At 37.6% G+C, this 22,312-nt stretch overlaps 1 protein-coding gene across 9 annotated transcripts in view; it reads right to left on the bottom strand.

Annotated features, from left to right (window-relative positions):
* The window catches only part of TRIM37 (tripartite motif containing 37), a 246,306-nt gene that overhangs the window by 219,377 nt on the left and 4,617 nt on the right, over window positions 1–22,312 (bottom strand). For all 9 annotated transcript variants that reach the window (XM_081270428.1, XM_081270433.1, XM_081270435.1 and 6 more), the window contains exons 3-6: window positions 17,459–17,499; window positions 15,106–15,222; window positions 3,748–3,835; window positions 1,209–1,331 (exon numbers count right to left, since the gene is read on the bottom strand). In XM_081270428.1, coding sequence (XP_081126554.1) covers window positions 1,209–1,331; window positions 3,748–3,835; window positions 15,106–15,222; window positions 17,459–17,499 — 369 coding nt within the window. The remainder of the gene's footprint in view (window positions 1–1,208; window positions 1,332–3,747; window positions 3,836–15,105; window positions 15,223–17,458; window positions 17,500–22,312) is intronic.

Below are 22,312 nucleotides of genomic sequence, written 5' to 3'. Positions count from 1 at the left end.
GGTTTTGTTTTCAGAACTACATACGAAAAGAAAAGGCTTATTTCCAAGATTGTAGAGTAACATATGTTTCAAATATTTCAAAATGGCATATCACAGAAAATAAAAATCAATCTTTCTTGTATTTGCTAATATTTTGTAAATATACGGATCAAGAGTCTCAAACAAAATAGTCTCCTAATGTTAACAAGGGAATACCAAAAAGTGATGAAATGAGGCCAAATAGAAACCATACAACTTGCTCATTTTTCAAAATTACAATGCAGCTTACATGCAATTCAATAATACTATTTTCTGTATAAAGAATATTACAAATGATGATTTGGATCTCAATTTCTGAGGGGTAAAACAAAGCAAATATCTGTTCTTAAGTTAGAAATGGTACACAAAGATTTACAACTGTCATTCTGTCAATTTAAACAGAATATATCCAAAGTATATTTTCCACTTCACTATTGAAGATCATCAAATTATTTCCAAAAAATAAAAAAATTACTTTATAAATGATACATATATTACCCAAACTGTCTGACCCATACAGTATCTTAAGAGTTGTATTCAATATTACCCTTTCAACTATATAGATCCTAATTAAGGAAAACAGAATAAAGAGTTTATTCAATGGTAGCAGAAATCCTTACAAAAGCTAGAGATCCAAAGTGAATAACATAATAATTCTACTAAAAGACAATACTGATACTATTTAGAAGTCCATTATTAATCTGTAACACATAAGCTTCTTTAACTCACTGTCTCTAATTCTGCATAAGAGGTAATTCTCTGGCTCAACTATTTCCTCTATGACCAGGAATTTGGATACAAATTCCTCCACTAGTTTGAAGTTGATGAGCCTATTAATTTTCAAATCTTCATTTCAACATCTAATTGATTTGTATTTATATAGACATGCATTATTATATACTATATATACATATTATTACATTTGTACATTATGTTCTATATTAGCATAGAATATAAAAATATTAATAAGCCGGGTGCCCATGGCACATGCCTATAATAACCAATTCCAGGAGGTTGAGATAGGAGGATCACAATTTTCAGCCCAGTCTGGGCAACTTTGTGAGACCCTCAAAATTAAAAATAAAAAGGGGTGGGGTTTAGCTCAATTGTAGAGCAACTCTGGGTTCAATAGCAGTACCATCAAAAAAAAAAAAGAAAGAAAGAAAAAAATCTTATGGGAGTAGTCTTACCACTTCTTGAACTAAGCTGATTAGTTCCATGAGGCGTCGACGAAGTTTAGCTACCTCTTCGTTCACTTTAGTGACATGCTGCTCATATATTTCTGCCAAAGGCTTAAAAGTATGTCCACCATGCTATTTAAATTAACAAGAGTAGTTTTAGAACATTTTCACATATCATCTGCATTTATAATCCTTTTTAACACTTCATAGACATTAATAAACTGGTATATATTTTCAAATGAATTTCATCTTTTTTAGTTACATTTATTTTGTTAAAGTAGGACAGTGCTAACATAAAGTCACCTGGCCCATGTAGGAACTCCTCAATATTGTAAACAATGGACTTCAGAAAAATTGTTGACATTTAGAAATCTTGACTCATCAGAAGGAACCAAAATACTGGGCTAGTGATGGAGCTCAGATAGGGCACTTGCATATAATGTGTGCAAGTCTGAACCCCAGCACCGTGGAAAGAAAGAAAAAAAATTCTTAACTATAGTCTAAACCATTGGCTACAACCTTATTAACCACTTTTTTTCTTGGGCAACAACATGCCTTCTTCCATGTACTCAAAACTTCTTCCCAGCAGGCCTTTGCTAAAGTTACCCCCTCTTATTCAAAATAATTCTCCTTCATTTTTCCTCCATCTTAGCAGCTATTAATTCCACTAATCCTTGCAGCTAAGCCCATAGTTACAGGATCAGCACCCATAGTTATGTATTCTCATCAACTCTATTATTACCAAAATGTATTACACAGATTTAAATATAGAACTGTTTAATATGTCTTCATAATCACCAAATCTAGCACAAGTGACTGAATAAAAAAGATCTTGAAAAACCCAGTGTAGATAATTAACAAAAGCAATGAACCCACTTCTTGTGCTACAAAAGTTTACTTTTGAAATATAAGTCTGATAAAAGTTAGCATAACATTCAATTTAAAGAATTCAGTTAAATTCAGTTTTAAGAACATTTTGGGGGCATTAAAAACCCAAAAATAATTTTGTATCCGATTTTAGTAATTTAATCCATCACTGGTAATTAGAACCTCCTATTTCTATGATAAGAACACGTCCTATAATAAACTCTTAACTAGAATTGTCTAATTTAGCCAAACCAACCAGTATGGTCTCTGAGAGAAAAGAGATGTGGATTTTTAAATGCTCACTTAAGAAAGTATAGGAAAGAAACTGTCCTCTGTTCCTTACAAAACCCATGTATTTAAGTATTAAATTTTGGGAATTTATTTTTTCTAATCAGCAATTAGCATTCATATTCAAACAGAAAGCTCACTGAAGTGAATGCTACTCAACCAATTCAGCCTGCCATTCTTTCCGTAAAATATACTGACACAAAAAGAATGATCAATTCTCATGGTTAACAGATCATTCTATGTATCTACCCACTTCCATTCCCACTGTCAGTTATTTTCCCAAGAATCTTTTGTGTGGGGTTGGAGTGACCTCAGTGGTAGAATGTGCATATGAGGCTTTGCTTTAAAGGTCAGGTGCAGTGTGAGTTATGCCTATAGTCCCAGCTACTTGGGAAGCTGAGGCAGGAGGATTGCCTGAGCTTCAAAGTTCAATGCCAGCCTGGGAAACATAGAGCCCATTTAAAAAAAAAAAAAAAAATTGCTCTTAAACAAGATGTTGGAAAAAATTAAAAATGGAGTAAAATTATAAAACCTATATATATGCATTCAGATTATTTCATGAGTATCTAAGTTTTTGCTCCATTTTAAAGAAATGAAAATTGTAAACTATATCCAGTATATCAGATTACCTGGCCTTTAATGAAAGGTGATCCTACAACAAAAGAGTTAGAAATAATGACAGGGCTAAGAGGAGTAATTCACTGGTGAAATCACTTGTCTAGGATATACAAGAACCACATTTGGACCCCAGCAAGGGGGAGAAGGAAGAATGGTTTAACATGAACATGCATTTTATGGACAGAGTAAGATATTCAAATAAGAGGTACACATCCTACATCAAATATCTCCACCTAAAGAGGTATTTCTCAGGGGGATGCTGAGACAGGAAGATCACAAGTTCAAAGTTAGCCTCAGCAAAAGGGAGGCGTTAAGCAACTCGGTCTCTAAATAAAATACAAAATAGGGCTGGGGAAATCTTCAATATATATTCAATCTTCAATGGGGATATGACTCAGTGATCCAGTGCCCAAGTTCAATTCCCCATACCAAAAAAGGTCCAGTGCCCAAGTTCACTCCCCCATACCAAAAAAGGTCAATCCCCGAGTTCAATTCCCCATACCAAAAAAAAGAGGTACTTCTGGAATAACAGAAGATACAATACCTTCAATAAGGCATTTATAAATTAGATGCATTTTAATTTACATTCAGTAGAATAAATGATACTTTTTTTTAACTGCTTTAAACCTTTTTCTTTTTTTTTCTTTTTTTTTTTATTGGTTGTTCACAACATTACAAAGCTCTTGACATATCATATTTCATACATTATCCAACAAATATTTCAATGCTTTCCAATCTCTAAAGATAAAGAATATACTAAACTTGTTCTGCTTACCATTCCTCCCCAAAGTGCACACTGATGACAGATACACTTCTTACAAGTCCAGCAAAACACGCTAAGTTTTTCATGGTGATTTTCACATCTACACATTATGGAAAAAAGTTAGAATTAAAATTAAAATATGATTACTTCAACAAATTCCTAAGCTTGGGCAAATATAAATCAATTTTAAACAATTACATAACCAAAAACATAAAATGTATTCCAGGGCTTCTGTGAATTAAACAAAAGAATTATATGTGTAGAAAATTTTTATTAATGTTTTCATTAATTTAGATTACAAACGTATATATTGAAGATTTCTTTCTAAATAAAGCAAAAATTCAGCACCATTTTCTAACATCACTACAGGTGATAAGTGCTACCCTACATTACATTTTGATCTACACATACATAAACACATAGGCTTGCACTTTTTCTGCATGTGGTCAATGATAATCAAGACATCATTAACTGCACATTTAATACCAGATCCTCATGGAAAATAAACACCAAATTTTACTTTTTTTTATTAAACCAGATATCCACAAGCAAAATAATGAAGTTATATTTGGTTAAAGAAGGAACTGTCCCCCAAAATTCATATGTTGAAGCCTTAACTTCCAATGTAACCATATTTAGAGATAGGACCCTTACAAAAGAGGTAACTAAGGTGACAACATGAGGTCATAAAGAGGAGATCCAATCCAATAGGACTAATGTCCTTATAAGAAGAGGAAGAGACACCAACACTGCACACATACACAACAAAAAAAACTATGCAATAACAGAAGCAGCAGCAATCCTTTACAAGTCAAGGAAAGAGGCCTCACCAGAAATCAAACCCGCCAGCACTTTGGATTTCTAGACTGCAGAACTGTGAGAAAATAAATTTCTATTGTTTAAGCCACCCAGTCAGTAATACTGTTATGGCAGCCCTACTAGAGTAATAACAGACTCTTATATCAGATTAAAAGAAAAGACTAAAAAGGGATCAGAAACTTAAATATAAAACCAAAACTATAAAACTCTCAGAGTAAAACACAAAGTGGAAAAGTTTCATGAAACTGGATTTGGCAATGACTTCTTGGATATCACACCAAAAACTCAAGTAACAAAGGTAAAACTTCTGAGCATCAAAAGTCACAAACTGGGCACAGTGGTGCACATCTGTAACCCAGCAATTTGGAAGACTGAGGCAGGAGGATCACAAGTTTGAGGCCAGTTTGAACACCTGCCTCAAAATAAAATAACAATGGCTAAAGATGTAACTCAGTGCTTGCTTGGCAAATACAAGGTCCTGCATTCAATTCCCAGCACACACACAAAAAAATTTTTAAATGTCACTTACAGAGTGACCTACAAATGTCACTACCGGTTGTCACCTACAAAATAGAAAAAAATCTGATAAGGGTTCAATTTCCAGAATAAATAACAGTAACCCCACAAATAAAGAACATGAATATGTATTTCTCCAAAGAAAATATACAAATTGCCAACAAGCATATGAAAAGATGCTCATCGCTACTAATCATTAGGGAAATGCAAATCAAAACCTCCCATCCATTAGGATGATGATATCAAAAAACTAACAAAAATTCCTTCAAGCAATGGCCAAGAGGTGGAGAAACTAAAACCCTTATTGCACTACTGGCAGGACTGTAAAATGGTGTGGTTCCCATAGAAATAGTACAGAGGTCTCTCAAAAAGTAAAATTTAAAAATTGGGATGTAGCTCAACAGTGGAACACTTGCCTAACATACTTAAGCCCTAAACTTGATCCATAGCATCACCACCAAAAAGAAAATATAATTACTAGACGAACATGGTGGCACATGCCTATAATCAGTGACTTGAGAGGAAAAAGCAGGAGAACTGCCACCCTCAGAATTACTACATGACTTAGTAATTTCAATTCTGAGTATATACCAAAAAGATATGAAAGCAGAGTCTTGAAAACATAAACACCAAATTCACAGAAGCATTATTCATAATATCCAAGATTTTACAAATTTATAATAGCAAACAAGAAAAAAAGCAGCATATTAGATTCTATCTGAAGCTTACATAAAGGTTTTTGTGGATTTTAGTTTTTTAAATAACAGCCATTCTAAAGGATAAAATTTTCATTCCCAGCCCTATTTTGTATTTTAGTTAGACACAAGGTCTCACTGAGTTGCTTAGCGCCTCCTCGTTGCTGAAGCTAGCTTTGAACTCAATCCTCCTGTCTCAGTCTCTAGGGCCACTAGGTAGAACAATTCTTAATTAGTAGTCTATACATACTTTCAGCAAACCAAGGGGGCCAGGAGGCATGAAGTACCAAAAAAGAAATTGGCAGATTAGTAAACTGTAGCAATTCCAATCCTTTTAATTTTTATTTTTATGTATTTATTGGTTCCAAGGATTGAATTCAAAGGGTACTTTTACCACTGAGCCACATCCCCAGCCCTTTTTATTTTTTGAGACATTGTTTCATTAAACTGCTTAGGGCCTTGCTAAATTGTTGAGGCTGACTTTGAACTTGTGATCCTCCTGCCTTAGCCTCCCAAGTCTCTGAGATTACAGGCATGCGCTACGGTGCACACCTCCATTCCTTTTATGGAGGATCCAGTAAGAGAGGTCCAAGAAAAGGTAAAGGGTGTTTCCAAACAGTGACACCTGAAATCCCAGAATACCCATATGTTTACTTATGAAATGTGTTATATAGAAAATTAAAGATTAAATCATTAGTTTTAGTATGACATTTTTAATACTAGAAATAACAGAAAGCCTCAAGAGTCTAGTTTAAACATGCATGGTGGCATACATCCCAGTTACTTGGGAGGCTGAGGCTGGGGAATTACAAGTTGCAGGCCAGGCTGGGCAACTCAATAAGATTGCTCAAAAAAAAAAAAAAAAAGTCCCAGCTTAACTAGTAGAGTAATAGTAGAAACACCAGGTTTTATTTCTGATTATGAATTATCATTAACATTTTAAGCCTCTTCCATTTCTACAGTTCTAGCTTATCATAATGAAGGAACACATAAGATTTTTTTTTTATAATGACCCTTGATGTTTCAACTTCTTGCTTTAACATGTTGTGCATCTATAGAAAGAAACATGTCTTTATTTTTAATATGGAATGCTTCATGAATTTGCATATTATCCTGTGCTAATCTTCTCTGTATCATTTCAATTTTAAGTATACATGCTGCTGACACAAGCACTTTATTTTTAAACATTCAACATTACTGGAATCTCTGCTAATTTAAGTTATTATTAATTGCCTTCCAATTAACTATATAGTTTCTTAATCTATAAAACAGATTACTGCTGCTATATTACTCAGTCTTTCTTCTCATTTTCTGTTCCTCATATCCCTGAAAATATGATCAAAATAGTTAATCATGTACCAAAAGACCACTCTTGTCCCTCAAAATTTCTGCTCCCACGGCAGTCTCCAACAACTTATCACTATATTATGGTTCTGTTCTGTTCCATTAAATAGTTAAACAGAAATCATGTATCATTTGCATTTGTATCCCCATAATCTAGTACCTATATACGTAAGTGTATACATAGCATGAAATAAATGTTTAAAAAAAACAACATAAGGGGTTGGGGTTGTGACTCAGCGGTACAGCACTCATCTAGCACGTGCAAGGTGCTGGGTTCGATCCTCAGCACCACATAAAAAATAAATAAATAAAATAAAGGCATTGTGTCCATTTACAACTAAACAAAAATTTTAAAAAAAAACATAATAAGCATGAATCATTTCTCAGCTGGGCATGGTGGTACTTGCATATAATCCCAACTACTTGCTAAGCTAAACTAGAAGGATGGCAAGTTTGAAGCCAGCATGGGTAAATTAGCAAGACCCTATCACAAAATAAGAGCCGGAGAACAGTAGTAGAGTGCTTGCCCAGTATGCACAAGGCTCTAGGTTCAATATCCAGTACCAAAAACAAAGAAAGAATGAATCATTTTAAATACCTTCAGAAAAATGAAAGCATTAGAAAATTAAGAAATGCTAAATTTCTCAATTATAAATGATTAACAGTGAAATATTAATATAATTATATCATTAGGGTTCAGTTTAGTGGCAGAGTGTGTGCTTCTTGACACACAAAGGACCCAAGTTCAATCCCCAGCAACACACACAAACAAACAAACAAACAAAAAAGTAAAAACCGTGTCATTAAAATAGTACATGGATGGCAGAGATCTGATGTCATCAGAAAGCGGCGGAGGAGATAACTTCATTGATACCAGCAGCGACAGAAACAGTTGGTATCCTGGTAAAGAAAGTGAGTCACATACACCCGAGTCTCTCTCACTTTGTCATCAAGCCAGAGGGGCAGAGCAGAGCCGCCGCCTGCGCCCAGAAATGGCCCAGCAACCCACCGGCATGGTAGTCACGTCACCCCAATTAAAGTAGGGACAGAGCAAAGCCACCGCCCGCACCCGGAACAGGCCCAGCGACCCGCCAGCGTGGTATCACATCACCCCAACTGGAGTAGGGGCCGAGCAGAGCCGCCACCGGCGCCCGGAACAGGCCCAGCAACCCACTGGCATGGTAGTCACGTCACCCCAATTGGAGTAGGGGCAGAGCAGAGCCGCCGCCTGCACCCGGAACAGGCCCAGCGACCTGCCGGCGAGGTAGTCACATCACCCCAATTGGAGTAGGGGCAGAGCAGAGCCGCCACCCGCGCCTGCAAGGTAGGCAGACCTGTGACCGACTGGTGGATCAGGCCCAGCGGCCTGCTGGCGTGCTAGACACGTCACCCCAATTGGAGTAGGGGCAGAGCAGAGCCTTCGCCCGCGCCCGAAACAGGCCCAGCAGCCCGACGGCGTGGTAGTCACGTCACCCCAAATGGAGTAGGGGAAGAGCAGAGCCGCCGCCCACACCCGGAACAGGCCCAGCGACCTGCCGGCATGGTAGTCACGACACCCCAATTGGAGTAGGGGCAGAGCAGAGCCGCCACCAGCGCCTGTAAGGTAGGCAGACCTGCGACCGAACGGCGGATCAAGCCCAGCGGCCTGCCGGCGTGGTACACCCGTCACCCCAATTGGAGTAGGGGCAGAGCAGAGCCGCCGCCCAGAACAGGCCCAGTGGCCCGACGGCATGGTAGTCATGACACCCCAATTGGAGTAGGGGCAGAGCAGAGCCGCCACCCGCGCCCAGAACAGGCCCAGCGGCCCACTGGCGTGGTAGTCTCGTCACCCAATTGGAGTAGGGGCAGAGCAGAGCCGCCGCCCGTGCCTGAACAGGCCCAGCCGCCCGCCAGCGTGGTAGTCATGTCACCCCAATTGGCGTAGGGGTAGAGCAGAGCCGCCGCCCACGCCCGGAACAGGCCCAGCGACCCGCCGGCGTGGAAGTTACGTCACCCCAATTGGAGTAGGGGCAGAGCAGCGCCACCTCCCGCGCCCGGAACAGGCCCAGCGACCCGCCGGCATGGTAAACATGTCACCCCAATTGGAGTAAGGGCAGAGCAGAGCCTCCGCCCACGCCTGCAAGGTAGGCAGACCTGCAACCGACCGGCAGAACAGGCCCAGGGGTCCGCAGGCGTGGTAGACACGTCACACCAATTGGAGGAGGGGCAGAGCAGAGCCACCGCCCGAGCCTGCAAGGTAGGCAGACCTGCGACCAACCGGCAGGACAGACCCAGCGGCCTGTCAGCGTGGTAGACAGATCACTCCAATTGGAGGAGGAGCACAGCCGCTGCCCGCCCCTGCAAGGGAGACTTTTCAGCTATATAAGAGCAATATAAATATATAGGGGGAAAATTTCAAAAACACAACAGTTTCACCAAGCAGAAAGAAACGCGACCAGTATGAAAAGACAAGGAAAAAAAGGACCACAAGCAATGCAGGTCAACTCAACTTTAGAAGAGGTAATAGCTGCAGCAGATGGAATGTCAGATAAAGAATTCAGGAGATACATGCTTCAGATGATCTGGAGTTTCAAAGAAGACATTAGACAGCAAAATCAGACAATGAAAGATCACTTCGACAATGAATTATATAAACAAATCTAAGAAGCAAAAGATCAACTATACAAGGAGATAGAGGTTATAAAAAACAAACAAACAGAAATCCTAGAAATGCAGGAAGCAATAAACCAACTTAAAAACTCAATTGAGAATACTACCAGCAGAGTAGAACACTTAGAAGATAGAACATCAGACAATGAAGACAAGTATTTCAACTTGAAAAGAACATAGACAGCTCAGCAAGACTGTTAAGAAACCATGAGCAGAACATCCAAGAAATATGGGATAATATAAAGAGACCAAACTTAAGAGTCACTGGGATACAGGAAGGTATAGAGGTCCAAACCAAAGGAATGAGCAATCTATTCAATGAAATAATACGAGAAAACTTCCCAGACGTGAAGAATGAGACAGAATCCCAAATCCTAGAAGCCTACAGGACAACCAATGTGCAAAATCATAAGAGATCCACACCTAGACACATTATAATGAAGATGCCCAACATACACAATAAGGAGAGAATTTTAAAAGCTACAAGAGAAAGGAAGCAGATTACATATAGGGGTAAACCAATCAGGATAACAGCTGATCTTTCAACACAGACTCTGAAAGCTAGAAGATCCTGGAATAACATTTAAAACACTGAAAGAAAATGGGTTCCAACCAAGAATCGTGTATCCAGCGAAATTAAGCTTCAGGATGCAAGATGAAATTAAAACCTTCCACGATAAACAAAAGTTAAAAGAATTTGCAGCTAGAAAACCATCTCTTCAAAACATCCTCGGCAAAACATTACAGGAAGAGGAAATGGAAAATAACAATGAAAACCAACAGTGGGAGGTAGGACAGTAAAGGGGGGAAAAATAATCAGAGAGGAAAACAAACAATGTTTAGTAACATAAATAAACAAATATGGCTGGAAGAACAACCCATATTTCAATAATAACCCTAAATGTTAATGGCTTAAACTCACCAATTAAGAGACACAGGCTACTAGAATGGATCACAAAACAAGACCCAACAATATGCTGCCTACAGGAGACGCATTTGATAGGAAAAGACATACACAGACTGAAGGTGAAAGGTTGGGAAAAATCATATCACTCATATGGACTTCGGAAACAAGCAGGAGTGTCCATACTCATATCAAATAAAATAGATTTCAAGCCAAAATTAATCAAAAGGGATAAAGAGGGACAATACATACTGCTCAAGGGAACCATACACCAACAAGACATAACAATCATAAATATATATGCCCCAAACAATGGTGCAGCTATGTTCATCAAGCAAACTCTTCTCAAGTTCAAGAGTCTAATAGACCACCTTACAATAATCATGGGAGACTTCAACACACCTCTCTCACCTCTGGACAGATCTTCCAAACAAAAGTTGAATAAGGAAACTATAGAACTCAATAACACAATTAATAACCTAGACTTAATTGACATATATAGAATATACCACCCAACATCAAGCAGTTACACTTTTTTCTCAGCAGCACATGGATCCTTCTCAAAAATAGATCATATATTATGTCACAGGGCAACTCTTAGACAATATAAAAGAGTAGAGATAATACCATGCATCTTATCTGATCATAATGGAATGAAACTGAAAATCAACGATAAAAGAAGGAAGGAAAAATCATGCATCACTTGGAGAATGAAAAATAGGTTACTGAATGATCAATGGGTTATAGAAGACATCAAGGAGGAAATTAAAAAATTCCTAGAGATAAATGAAAACACAGACACAACATATCGGAATCTATGGGACACATTGAAAGCAGTTCTAACAGGAAAATTCATTGCTTGGAGTTCATTCCTTAAAAAAAGAAAAAACCAACAAATAAATGATCTCATACTTCATCTCAAAATCCTAGAAAAAGAAGAGCAAAACAACAGCAAAAGAAGTAGAAGGCAAGAAATAATTAAAACCAGAGCTGAAATTAATGAAATCGAAACAAAAGAAACAATTGAAAAAATTGACAAAACTAAAAGTTTGTTCTTTGAAAAAATAAATAAAATCGACAGACCCTTAGCCATGCTAACGAAGAGAAGAAAAGAGAGAACTCAAATTACTAGCATACGGGATGAAAAAGGCAATATCACAACAGACACTTCAGAAATACAGAAGATAATCAGAAATTATTTTGAATCCTTATAGTCCAATAAAATAGAAGATAGTGAAGGCATCGAGAAATTTCTTAAGTCATATGATCTGCCCAGATTGAGTCAGGAGGATATAGACAACCTAAACAGACCAATATCAATTGAGGAAATAGAAGAAACCATCAAAAGACTACCAACTAAGAAAAGCCCAGGACCGGATGGGTATACAGCAGAGTTTTACAAAACCTTTAAAGAGGAACTAATACCAATACTTTTCAAGCTATTTCAGGAAATAGAAAAAGAGGGAGAACTTCCAAATTCATTCTACGAGGCCAACATCACCCTGATTCCTAAACCAGACAAAGACACTTCAAAGAAAGAAAACTACAGACCAATATCTCTAATGAACCTAGATGCAAAAATCCTCAATAAAATTCTGGCGAATCGGATTCAAAAACATATCAAAAAAATTGTGCACCATGATCAAGTAGGATTCATCCCTGGGATGCAAGGCTGGTTCAATATACGGAAATCAATAAATGTTATTCACCACATCAATAGACTTAAAAATAAGAACCATATGATCATCTCGATAGATGCGGAAAAAGCATTCAACAAAGTACAGCATCCCTTTATGTTCAAAACTCTAGAAAAACTAGGCATAACAGGAACATACCTCAACATTGTAAAAGCAATTTATGCTAAGCCTCAGGCTAGCATCATTCTGAATGGAGAAAAATTGAAGGCATTCCCTCTAAAATCTGGAACAAGACAGGGATGCCCTCTCTCACCACTTCTGTTCAACATAGTTCTCGAAACACTGGCCAGAGCAATTAGACAGACGAAAGAAATTAAAGGCATAAAAATAGGAAAAGAAGAACTTAAATTATCACTATTTGCAGATGACATGATTCTATACCTAGCAGACCCAAAAGGGTCTACAAAGAAACTATTAGAGCTAATAAATGAATTCAGCAAAGTGGCAGGATATAAAATCAACACGCATAAATCAAAGGCATTCCTGTATATCAGCGACAAACCCTCTGAAATGGAAATGAGGACAACCACTCCATTCACAATATCCTCAAAAAAAATAAAATACTTGGGAATTAACCTAACAAAAGAAGTGAAAGACTTATACAATGAAAACTACAGAACCCTAAAGAGAGAAATAGAAGAAGATCTTAGAAGATGGAAAAATATACCCTGTTCATGGATAGGCAGAACTAACATCATCAAAATGGCAATATTACCAAAAGTTCTCTATAGGTTTAATGCAATGCCAATCAAAATCCCAACAGCATTTCTTGTAGAAATAGAGAAAGCAATCAAGAAATTCATATGGAAAAATAAAAGACCCAGAATAGCAAAAACAATGCTAAGCAGGAAGTGTAAATCAGGTTGTATAGCGATACCAGACTTCAAACTATACTACAGAGCAATAGTAACAAAAACAGCATGGTACTGGTACCAAAACAGGCGGGTGGACCAATGGTACAGAATAGAGGACACAGAAACCAATCCACAAAACTACAACTATCTTATAATTGATAAAGGGGCTAAAAGCATGCAATGGAGGAAGGATAGCATCTTCAACAAATGGTGTTGGGAAAACTGGAAATCCATATGCAACAAAATGAAACTGAATCCCTTTCTCTCACCATGCACAAAAGTTAACTCAAAATGGATCAAGGAGCTTGATATCAAATCAGAGACACGGCGTCTGATAGAAGAAAAAGTTGGCTACGATCTACATACTGTGGGGTCGGGCTCCAAATTCCTCAATAGGATACCCATAGCACAAGAGTTAATAACTAGAATCAACAAATGGGACTTACTCAAACTAAAAAGTTTTTTCTCAGCAAGAGAAACAATAAGAGAGGTAAATAGGGAGCCTACATCCTGGGAACAAATCTTTACTCCTCACACTTCAGATAGAGCCCTAATATCCAGAGTATACAAAGAACTCAAAAAATTAGACAATAAGATAACAAATAACCCAATCAACAAATGGGCCAAGGACCTGAACAGACACTTCTCAGAGGAGGACATACAATCAATCAACAAGTACATGAAAAAATGCTCACCATCTCTTGCAGTCAGAGAAATGCAAATCAAAACCACCCTAAGATATCATCTCACTCCAGTAAGATTGGCAGCCATTATGAAGTCAAACAACAACAAGTGCTGGCGAGGATGTGGGGAAAAGGGTACACTTGTACATTGTTGGTGGGACTGCAAATTGGTGCAGCCAATTTGGAAAGCAGTATGGAGATTTCTTGGAAAGCTGGGAATGGAACCACCATTTGACCCAGCTATTCCCCTTCTCGGTCTATTCCCTAAAAACCTAAAAAGAGCATGCTACAGGGACACTGCTACGTTGATGTTCATAGCAGCACAATTCACAATAGCAAGACTGTGGAAGCAACCTAGATGCCATTCAATAGACGAATGGATAAAAAAAAATGTGGCATTTATACACAATGGAGTATTACTCTGCATTAAAAAATGACAAAATCATAGAATTTGGAGGGAAATGGATGGCATTAGAGCAAATTATACTAAGTGAAGCTAGCCAATCCCTAAAAAACAAATGCCAAATGTTTTCTTTGATATAAGGAGAGTAACTAAGAACAGAGTAGGGACGAAGAGCATGAGAAGATGATTAACATTAAACAGGGATGAAAGGGAGAGAGAAGGTAAATTGCATGGAAATGGAAGGAGACCCTCAGGGTTATACAAAATTACATACAAGAGGAAGTGAGGGGAAAGGGAAAAATAATACAAGGGGGAGAAATGAATTACAGTAGAGGGGGTAGAGAGAGAGGAGGGGAGGGGAGGGGAGCGGAGGGGAGGGGAGGGCGGGGAGATAGTAGAGGATAGGAAAGGCAGCAGAATACAGACACGAGTATGGCAATATGTAAATCAATGGAAGTGTACCTGATGTGATTCTGCAATCTGTATACGGGGTAAAAATGGGAGTTCATAACCCACTTGAATCAAAGTGTGCAATATGATATATCAAGAACTATGTAATATTTTGAACAACCAACAATAAAAAAAAAAGTTAAAAAAAAATAGTACATGGAGAGGCTGGGGTTATGGCTCAGCAGTAGAGCGCTCGCCTCACGTGTGCGAGGCCCTGGGTTCGATCCTCAGCACCACATAAAAATAAATAAATAAAATAAAGATATTGTGTCCATCTACAACTAAAAAATAAAAATTTAAAAAAATAGTACATGGCAAAATCTATTAGATACTGAACAAGAAAACTGAGAATATACTTGTCTTTTTCATTTTCTTCATGTTTGGTGAGACTGCAGAGCTGAAGAGTATCAAGCTGTTGTGTAACTTCTTCAGCCCAACGACAATTTACTAGTTCTCGAAGCTGGAGAGGAGCACTGCAGAGAAAATCCATACACATATTCTGAGAAAAATGAGATTATTTTCTGAAATAAACACATTCCTCAAAACAGAGCTCACAATCACACTCATACCACAATACTATTAAACTATTAAAGACAATGAAAAAATGCTTTCAACTTATATTCACATTAATACAACATATATTAAAAACAAAAAATACTGATAATTCAGATTATCAACTGAATTTTCAACTCCTTAGTCTAAAGTTGTACAGTCCAAAATGACAGCCACAGGGAATACTGTTTGATGGTAGAGTTTAATGGTACAATGCATGTGACAGCATGTGCGAGGTCCTGGATTTGATCTGCACCACCACCGATATAAAACAAAAAATGATAGCCACTAGTCACATGTGACTATCTTACTTAAATTTTTAAAGAATAAAATGTCATGGGCTAGGGTTGTGGCTCAATGGTAGAGCGCTCGCCTAGCACTCATGAGGCACTGGTTCAATCCTCAGCACCACATAAAAATAAAGGTTATCGTGTCCACCTACAACTAAAAAAAAAATTAAAAACAATAATAAAGTTTCATGACACAAACAAGACACATTTCAAGTGCTCAAGAGCCACATGAAGCTACCATATTGAATAGTGTAAATAGAGAACATTTCCATCATCACAGGACGTTTCATTTAATAGTGCTGGTTTTCTCACAAACTCATGTGAGAAAAGTAAATAATCCTGGAGGAAACAAGGGCAAAAGATGGCACTCCACCACCATTATGTGAAATAACCAGAAGTTGAAACAAATTAAATATTCCTCAATATGGGCATAAATAAATAAAACTACATAGTTACAGAGGGAAATATTATTCAAACATTTTTGTATCTTTTGGTGAGGGGTACCAGAGATTGAACCCAGAGGCACTTAACCACTGAGTCACATCTGCAGCCTTTTTATTTTTTTATTTTGAGACAGGGTCTTGCTAAGTTGTTCAGGGCCTCACTAAGTTGCTGAGGCAGGCCTCAAATTTGTGATCCTCCTGCCTCAGCCTCTCAAGTTGCTGTGATTACAGGTATGTGCCACTGTGTTTACTCAAGCTTTTTAAAAAAATGACACACACACACACACACACACACACACATACATACAATCAAGGAAAGATATCTACCATTTTTATTAACAGTATTGTATCTGTGTAGTTTAACAAAAAGCATAAGGATATGTTATCAGTATACACAAAAAAAAGTGTGTAGAAAAACAGATACCATACCAGGTATGTTGGTACACATTTACAATCCCAGCTACTCAAGAGGCCTAGCCTCTACAATTTAGGGACAGCCCGACTCAAAATAAAAACTACCTGGGGCGCACTTGTAATCCCAGCAGCTCAACAGGCTGAGGCAGGAGGATAACAAGTTCAAAGCCAGCCCCAAGAACTTATCAAGTCCCTAAGCAACTCAGCAGAACCTGTCTCTAATAAATACAAAAAAGGGCTGGGATGTGGCCAAGTACACATGAAATCCTCAGTGCCACCCCCACTTCACCCTGCCACCACAAAATAACTACAAATGTAGCCCAATGGTAGAGTGCCACTGGGTTCAGTCCCTAACACTACAAAGAAGAAAAAAAAATAGATACTATGCATAACAATTTCTTCTGAAAGTATTTTGTGAAAACATAAGATTTAAAATAGTACAACCAGAAGACTTTCCCCCACCCAGTATGGGGCTGAACCCAGGGGTGGGCTATTTTTTAGTTACATCCCCAGTCCTTTCTTTCCCCCCATTTTTGTGTAGAGGGGGGTCCCAGATGGAGACAGGATATCACCGAATTGCTGAGGCTGGCCTCAAATTTGTCATCCTCCTGACTTAGCCTCTCAAGTTGCTAGGATTACACATATGTGCCATGATACCCCACTAGAACCTAAAACCTTTTCATATTAATATTTATCGTGAATATTTTTAAGCCAAAAATATGTAAACTTTTATTTAAATTATAAATAGCAAAGAAGTCACATGATAATTTTCTATGAGAGGCAGGGGTACAACATGCCAAGTAATGTAATACATCCTACATAATCTTAAGTCAGGGAAATTAGTGTTCCATTTCTTTTTAGACATAATACTTATTCTCTCTTCAAGCATATTAATGAGAAGTACAGTAAATTGCAAAGAAAATTTTGCCTTTATGAATCCTGAGGCACACCGTAACCCTGTAATCTTACTCTTTTTTAGGATTCACAAATGATTGTAGCAAAGTACTTACCGACAATGAGGACACTGAGCTCTCTGCTCTGTCAGCCAGCGCTAAAGAGGTAGAAGAATTAGATTTTGATTATAAAAACACCATTAATTTATATATATATATATATATATATATATATATATATATATACACACACACATATATCCAGTATTTATAAATCAAATTTAATGAGTTTGTCTCATGATTTCCCCTTCGTTTTATTTACAACACTTTATTATGATGATTTATTTGTTGTTCTCCTTACACTGCTACATTATAATCTTATTAAAGGTTCAAAGTATGATAGGGAATAACCTCACCATATTCTTTAATATGGTCAAAACATTGGGCTGGAGTTGTAGCTCAGTAGTAGAGTGCTTGCCTGGCATGTGTGAGGCACCACATGTAAATAAATAAAATAAAGGTCCATTGACAAGTAAAAAAAAAGAACTAAAAACAGGCTGATTGCTGCAATACATGCCACTCTTGGCATCATATTTTTGTATCTGTTTATAATCCCAAAGAATATCCTTTGCTTATGGTCCATAAATCCTTCCTGCCAGCCAGGTGTGGTGGCACATTCCTGTATTCCCATCTACTCTGGTGGCGGAGGCAGGAGGATCACAAGTTCAAGGCCAGCCAAGACAACTTAGCGGATCCTGACCTCAAAATTTTTAAAAAGTGAAAAAGAGCTGGGAGGTAGCTCAATAATAAATAGAGTGCTCTTGGGTTCAATCCCCAAACAACTACCACCATACATTTCACATGCATATACAAACTGAGCCGAGTGTGGTGGCACATGTAATCCCAGAGGCTTGGGAGGTGGAGGTAGGAGCATCAAGAGTCCAAAGCCAGCCTCAGCAACTCAGCAAGAAGGCCCTATGCAACTCAACCAGACCCCTGTCTCTAAATAAAATAAAAAATAGGGCTGAGGATGTGGCTTAGTGGTAAAGAGCCTCTGGGTTCAATCCCCAGTCCAAAAGAAACACTAACACATGTACATCCCAGGAGAGTAAGCTTTTCCTTCTCTGAATATTAGTGGCATTTTTACCTTCTATTCATGACCCTACCACAAAATAAATATGGCAATTTTATTATTTTGAGAAAAAATAATGAAATTCAGAGATAGAAAGTAGAACAGTAGTTACCAAGGAATTGGAGAGAGGAATAATGAGAAGTAATTGTTTAGTGGGTATAATATTTTAGTTTGGGATAATGAAAAAAGTAGTGGAGATTGATAGTGGTAACAGCTGCATAATATAATGTACTTAATACCACAGAACTGTACACTTAGAAATAGTTAAGCGCCCCTTTAATCCAAGTGGCTCAGGAGGCTGAGGCAGGAGAATTCCAAGTTCAAAGCCAGCCTCAGCACTTAATGAGGCTCTAAGCAACTTAGCAAAACCCTGTCTCAAAATAAAAAATAAAAAGGGCTGGGGATGTGGTTCAGTAGTAAGCGTCTCTGGGTTCAATCCCCAGTACAAATAAATAAATAAATAAATAAAAGTTAAAATGGAGAGTTTTACATTATTTAAATCTTACCACAATTTAAAAAAAGTCAAGCAAAGAATTACCGTATGACCCAGAATTTCCACTACTAGGTACATAATCAAAAGAAATGAAAACAGGGACACAGATACTTATACACCTATGACTATTCAATAGCCAAAAGGTGAAAACAACCCAAGAGTCAGTCAACCAACAAAAACAGATACATAAATTGCAATATACATATGCAATGGAAGAATATTCAGCCATAAAAAAAGAATGACATTGACACATGCTGCCTGAATGAACCTTGGACACATGCTAAATAAAACAAAACTCAAACACAGTATGATTTCACTCACATGAAATATTTAGATAAGTAAATTCAGAGAGACAGATTAGAGGTCACCATGGACTGGGGAAAGGGAGAAATGGAGAATTATTGCTTAATGGGTAAAGACTTTGAGGCAATGAAAGTTTTAGAAATGATGACATGGTTGTACAACACTGCAAATATAATTAATGACACAAGTGAACAATATGGATAAAATGACAAATTTTGGTATATTTATTGCCACAAAGAGGAGTATAAAGTGTTTGTACAGATGCTGGAAAGATCATCACTCAAGAGAAATACTAACTAAAACCACAATGAGATACTGTTATACACACTAGAACAGCTAAAACTCAAAAAAGTGAACATACCAAGTACTAGCATTAATTTGGAGGAAAAAGAACTCTCATACATTCCTGGTTTAAAATGTAAAATGATTCAACTACAGTTTGGCAATTAGTTAAAAAGTTAAACACACATCTACTAATATGATCTAGCCATTCTATAACTATTTATCCAAGCAAAAATAAAGCTTCAGTCCTTCAAAGACTTGTACACAAATATTCATAGGAGCTTTTCATGTAATAGCAAAAAACAATACCACATGTCCATCAACAGGTGGAAAGACAAATCATGGCATATGCATGCAGTGAAACACTATTCAGCAATAAAAAGGACTACTACTGATAAAACGTAGATGAAGCTCAAAAAATTTTTTTTATTTCACTTCTGTCTTTTTTTATTTTTATTTATCGATTGATTGATTGATTGTGGTGCTGGGAATTAAACCCAGGGCCTTATGCATGCAAGGCAAATACTCTAGAACTGAGCTATCTCCCCAGCCCCTCAAAATAATTTTACCAAGTGAAAATAGTCAAACACATAACAGTAACAGTACATATTGTATTATTTCATTTGTATAAAATTCCAAAAAAAAAACTTATCTATAGAGCATAAACCAAGTTGGTGGTTTCCTGGTAACTACAAGAGGGAAGGGACAAGAAAATTTGGGGGAATAATAGGTATATTCAATAACCTGAATACAGTGATAGTTTTACAAGTATATACTTATATCAAAACATATTCAACTGAAAGAAAACGTCAAAATGTATATTTAAAACAATTCTACCTAATAAAAATGACTAGCAAAATAAAAACAAAATGAAGTCAATAATTATAAGCAATACTACCAATGCTAAAAATCAAGGGGGTCAAAAAAAGTTGGATGAGAAAGATGGTATCAAAAAAAAAAAAGGGAGAAGATACAAATAGAAAAAGATGAAAAAAAAAAACAGGTATAGCTGGATGAATAAGAGAGACCTTGGCTGAAAATACATCCAATGTTCCCACCTTTTAATATGGAAACCAACCCATGGGTTGAGCACTGGCATGGAGATGAGTACAGTCCTGGTCTGTCACCAAACTACTGGCTGATTTTAGATGCATCTATTCCTAAATCTGGACCTTGTACATAAAACACATGCCTAGAAATTCAGAAGGCTGAGGGAGGAGGATGGCAAGTTCCAAGCCAGCCTCAGTAATTTAGCAAGACCTGCTCAAAATAAAATAAAAAAGGCTATGGTGTGGCTCAGTGGTAGGCGGCCTCTGGGTTCAATTCCTAGTATGGGGCAGGGGTAGGAGGGAGCATGGACCTTTGTTTTATTCAGTGACACAAATATCTGTACCATCAGTCAAATTTCCATGATCAATAAACAAAGATGGAATTGGGGAAAAGGAAACACTGTTGGTTACAATTTGGTGAAGACTTGCTCCAGTCATTAAATCAACTTCCTCCAGCATTGTTAATTCCTCTAATGATTCAGTGGTAGCAAGATACAAATTAAGCAAAAACACTGACTACCAACATCCCCCTTCAACAGTGCCTTATTTTTTTCTTATATTACATTTGTCCTAAAAGGTTTTTTTGGTACTGGGGATTGAACTCAGGGGCACTCAACCACTGAGTCACATCCCCAGCCCTATTTTGTATTTTATTTAGAGACAGGGGTCTCACTGAGTTGCCTAGAGCCTCACTTTTGCTGAGGCTGGCTTTGAACTCATGATCCTCCTGCCTCAGCCTCCTGAGCCACTGGGATTATAGGTATGCACCACTGCACGTGGCCTCTCCTGAAAGTTTTTTATGTTTGCTTTTTCTCTTCCCACTCTCTCCCATCAGGTTTTCATCCTCACTATTCCACTAAGTCTTCACCAGGTCACCAATAACCTATCCATTTTGAAATCCAATGACTGATTCCCAAGTCAGAACCATAAAACACAACTAAATAGTATTAGGCTCTTGCTTGGTCTCTTTTGCTCACCTCCTCCTGACCTCTAAATGGTTAGAATGCCCCAGAGTTCAGACCTAAATTCTGTTCCCACAGGAGATAATTTGAGTGTTCCCATCTAGTTTCTCCATTTTAAATACAATCTAAATGCTGATTATATTGGTCTCTCAAACCTCCCCTTACTCAAGACTTACTTTTGCCAGGCATTGTGGTGCACACCTATAATCCCAGCACCTTGGGAGGTGGACACAGGAGGATCACAAATTTGAGACAGCTGATTTCAGAAGAAAAAATTAAAAAAGAATTGAGATGTAAGTGGTAAAGTATCCCTGGGTTCAATCCCCAGTACTGAGGGAGGGAGGAAAAAAGTCAAAGCTGAAGGAATAGATCTAGGACCCATATACAGAGGATAACAAAAACCTGCAAAAAATAATCATTTCCCAAAGTAGACACATTTTTCCAGAAACCTCAGAATAGAGAAAGCCAGCATCAATATATAAGAAATGAATGTGCATTCCTGTAATTCCAGCAACTTGGGAGGCTAAGGCAAGTTTGAAGCAAGTCTCAGCAACTTAGCAGACCCTATCTCAAAATAAAAATTAAAATGGCTAGGGGTATATCTCAGAGTAGAGCAACCCTGGATTCAAATCCCAGTACCCCCCAAAAAAAGGCACTTAAGAGACAGGAGGAATATAACAAAGAAAAAAAGATTCAAGGATGTATAAACTAATAATCAGAGATCATAAGCATACAAGACCTTCATTAAAA

Source organism: Spermophilus citellus, assembly GCF_964194105.1.
Source record: "Spermophilus citellus genome assembly, chromosome: 17".
NCBI lineage: Eukaryota > Metazoa > Chordata > Mammalia > Rodentia > Sciuridae > Spermophilus > Spermophilus citellus.
The sequence above is the reverse complement of the archived record's forward strand: the minus strand, read 5'-3'. Positions and strand labels throughout refer to the sequence as shown.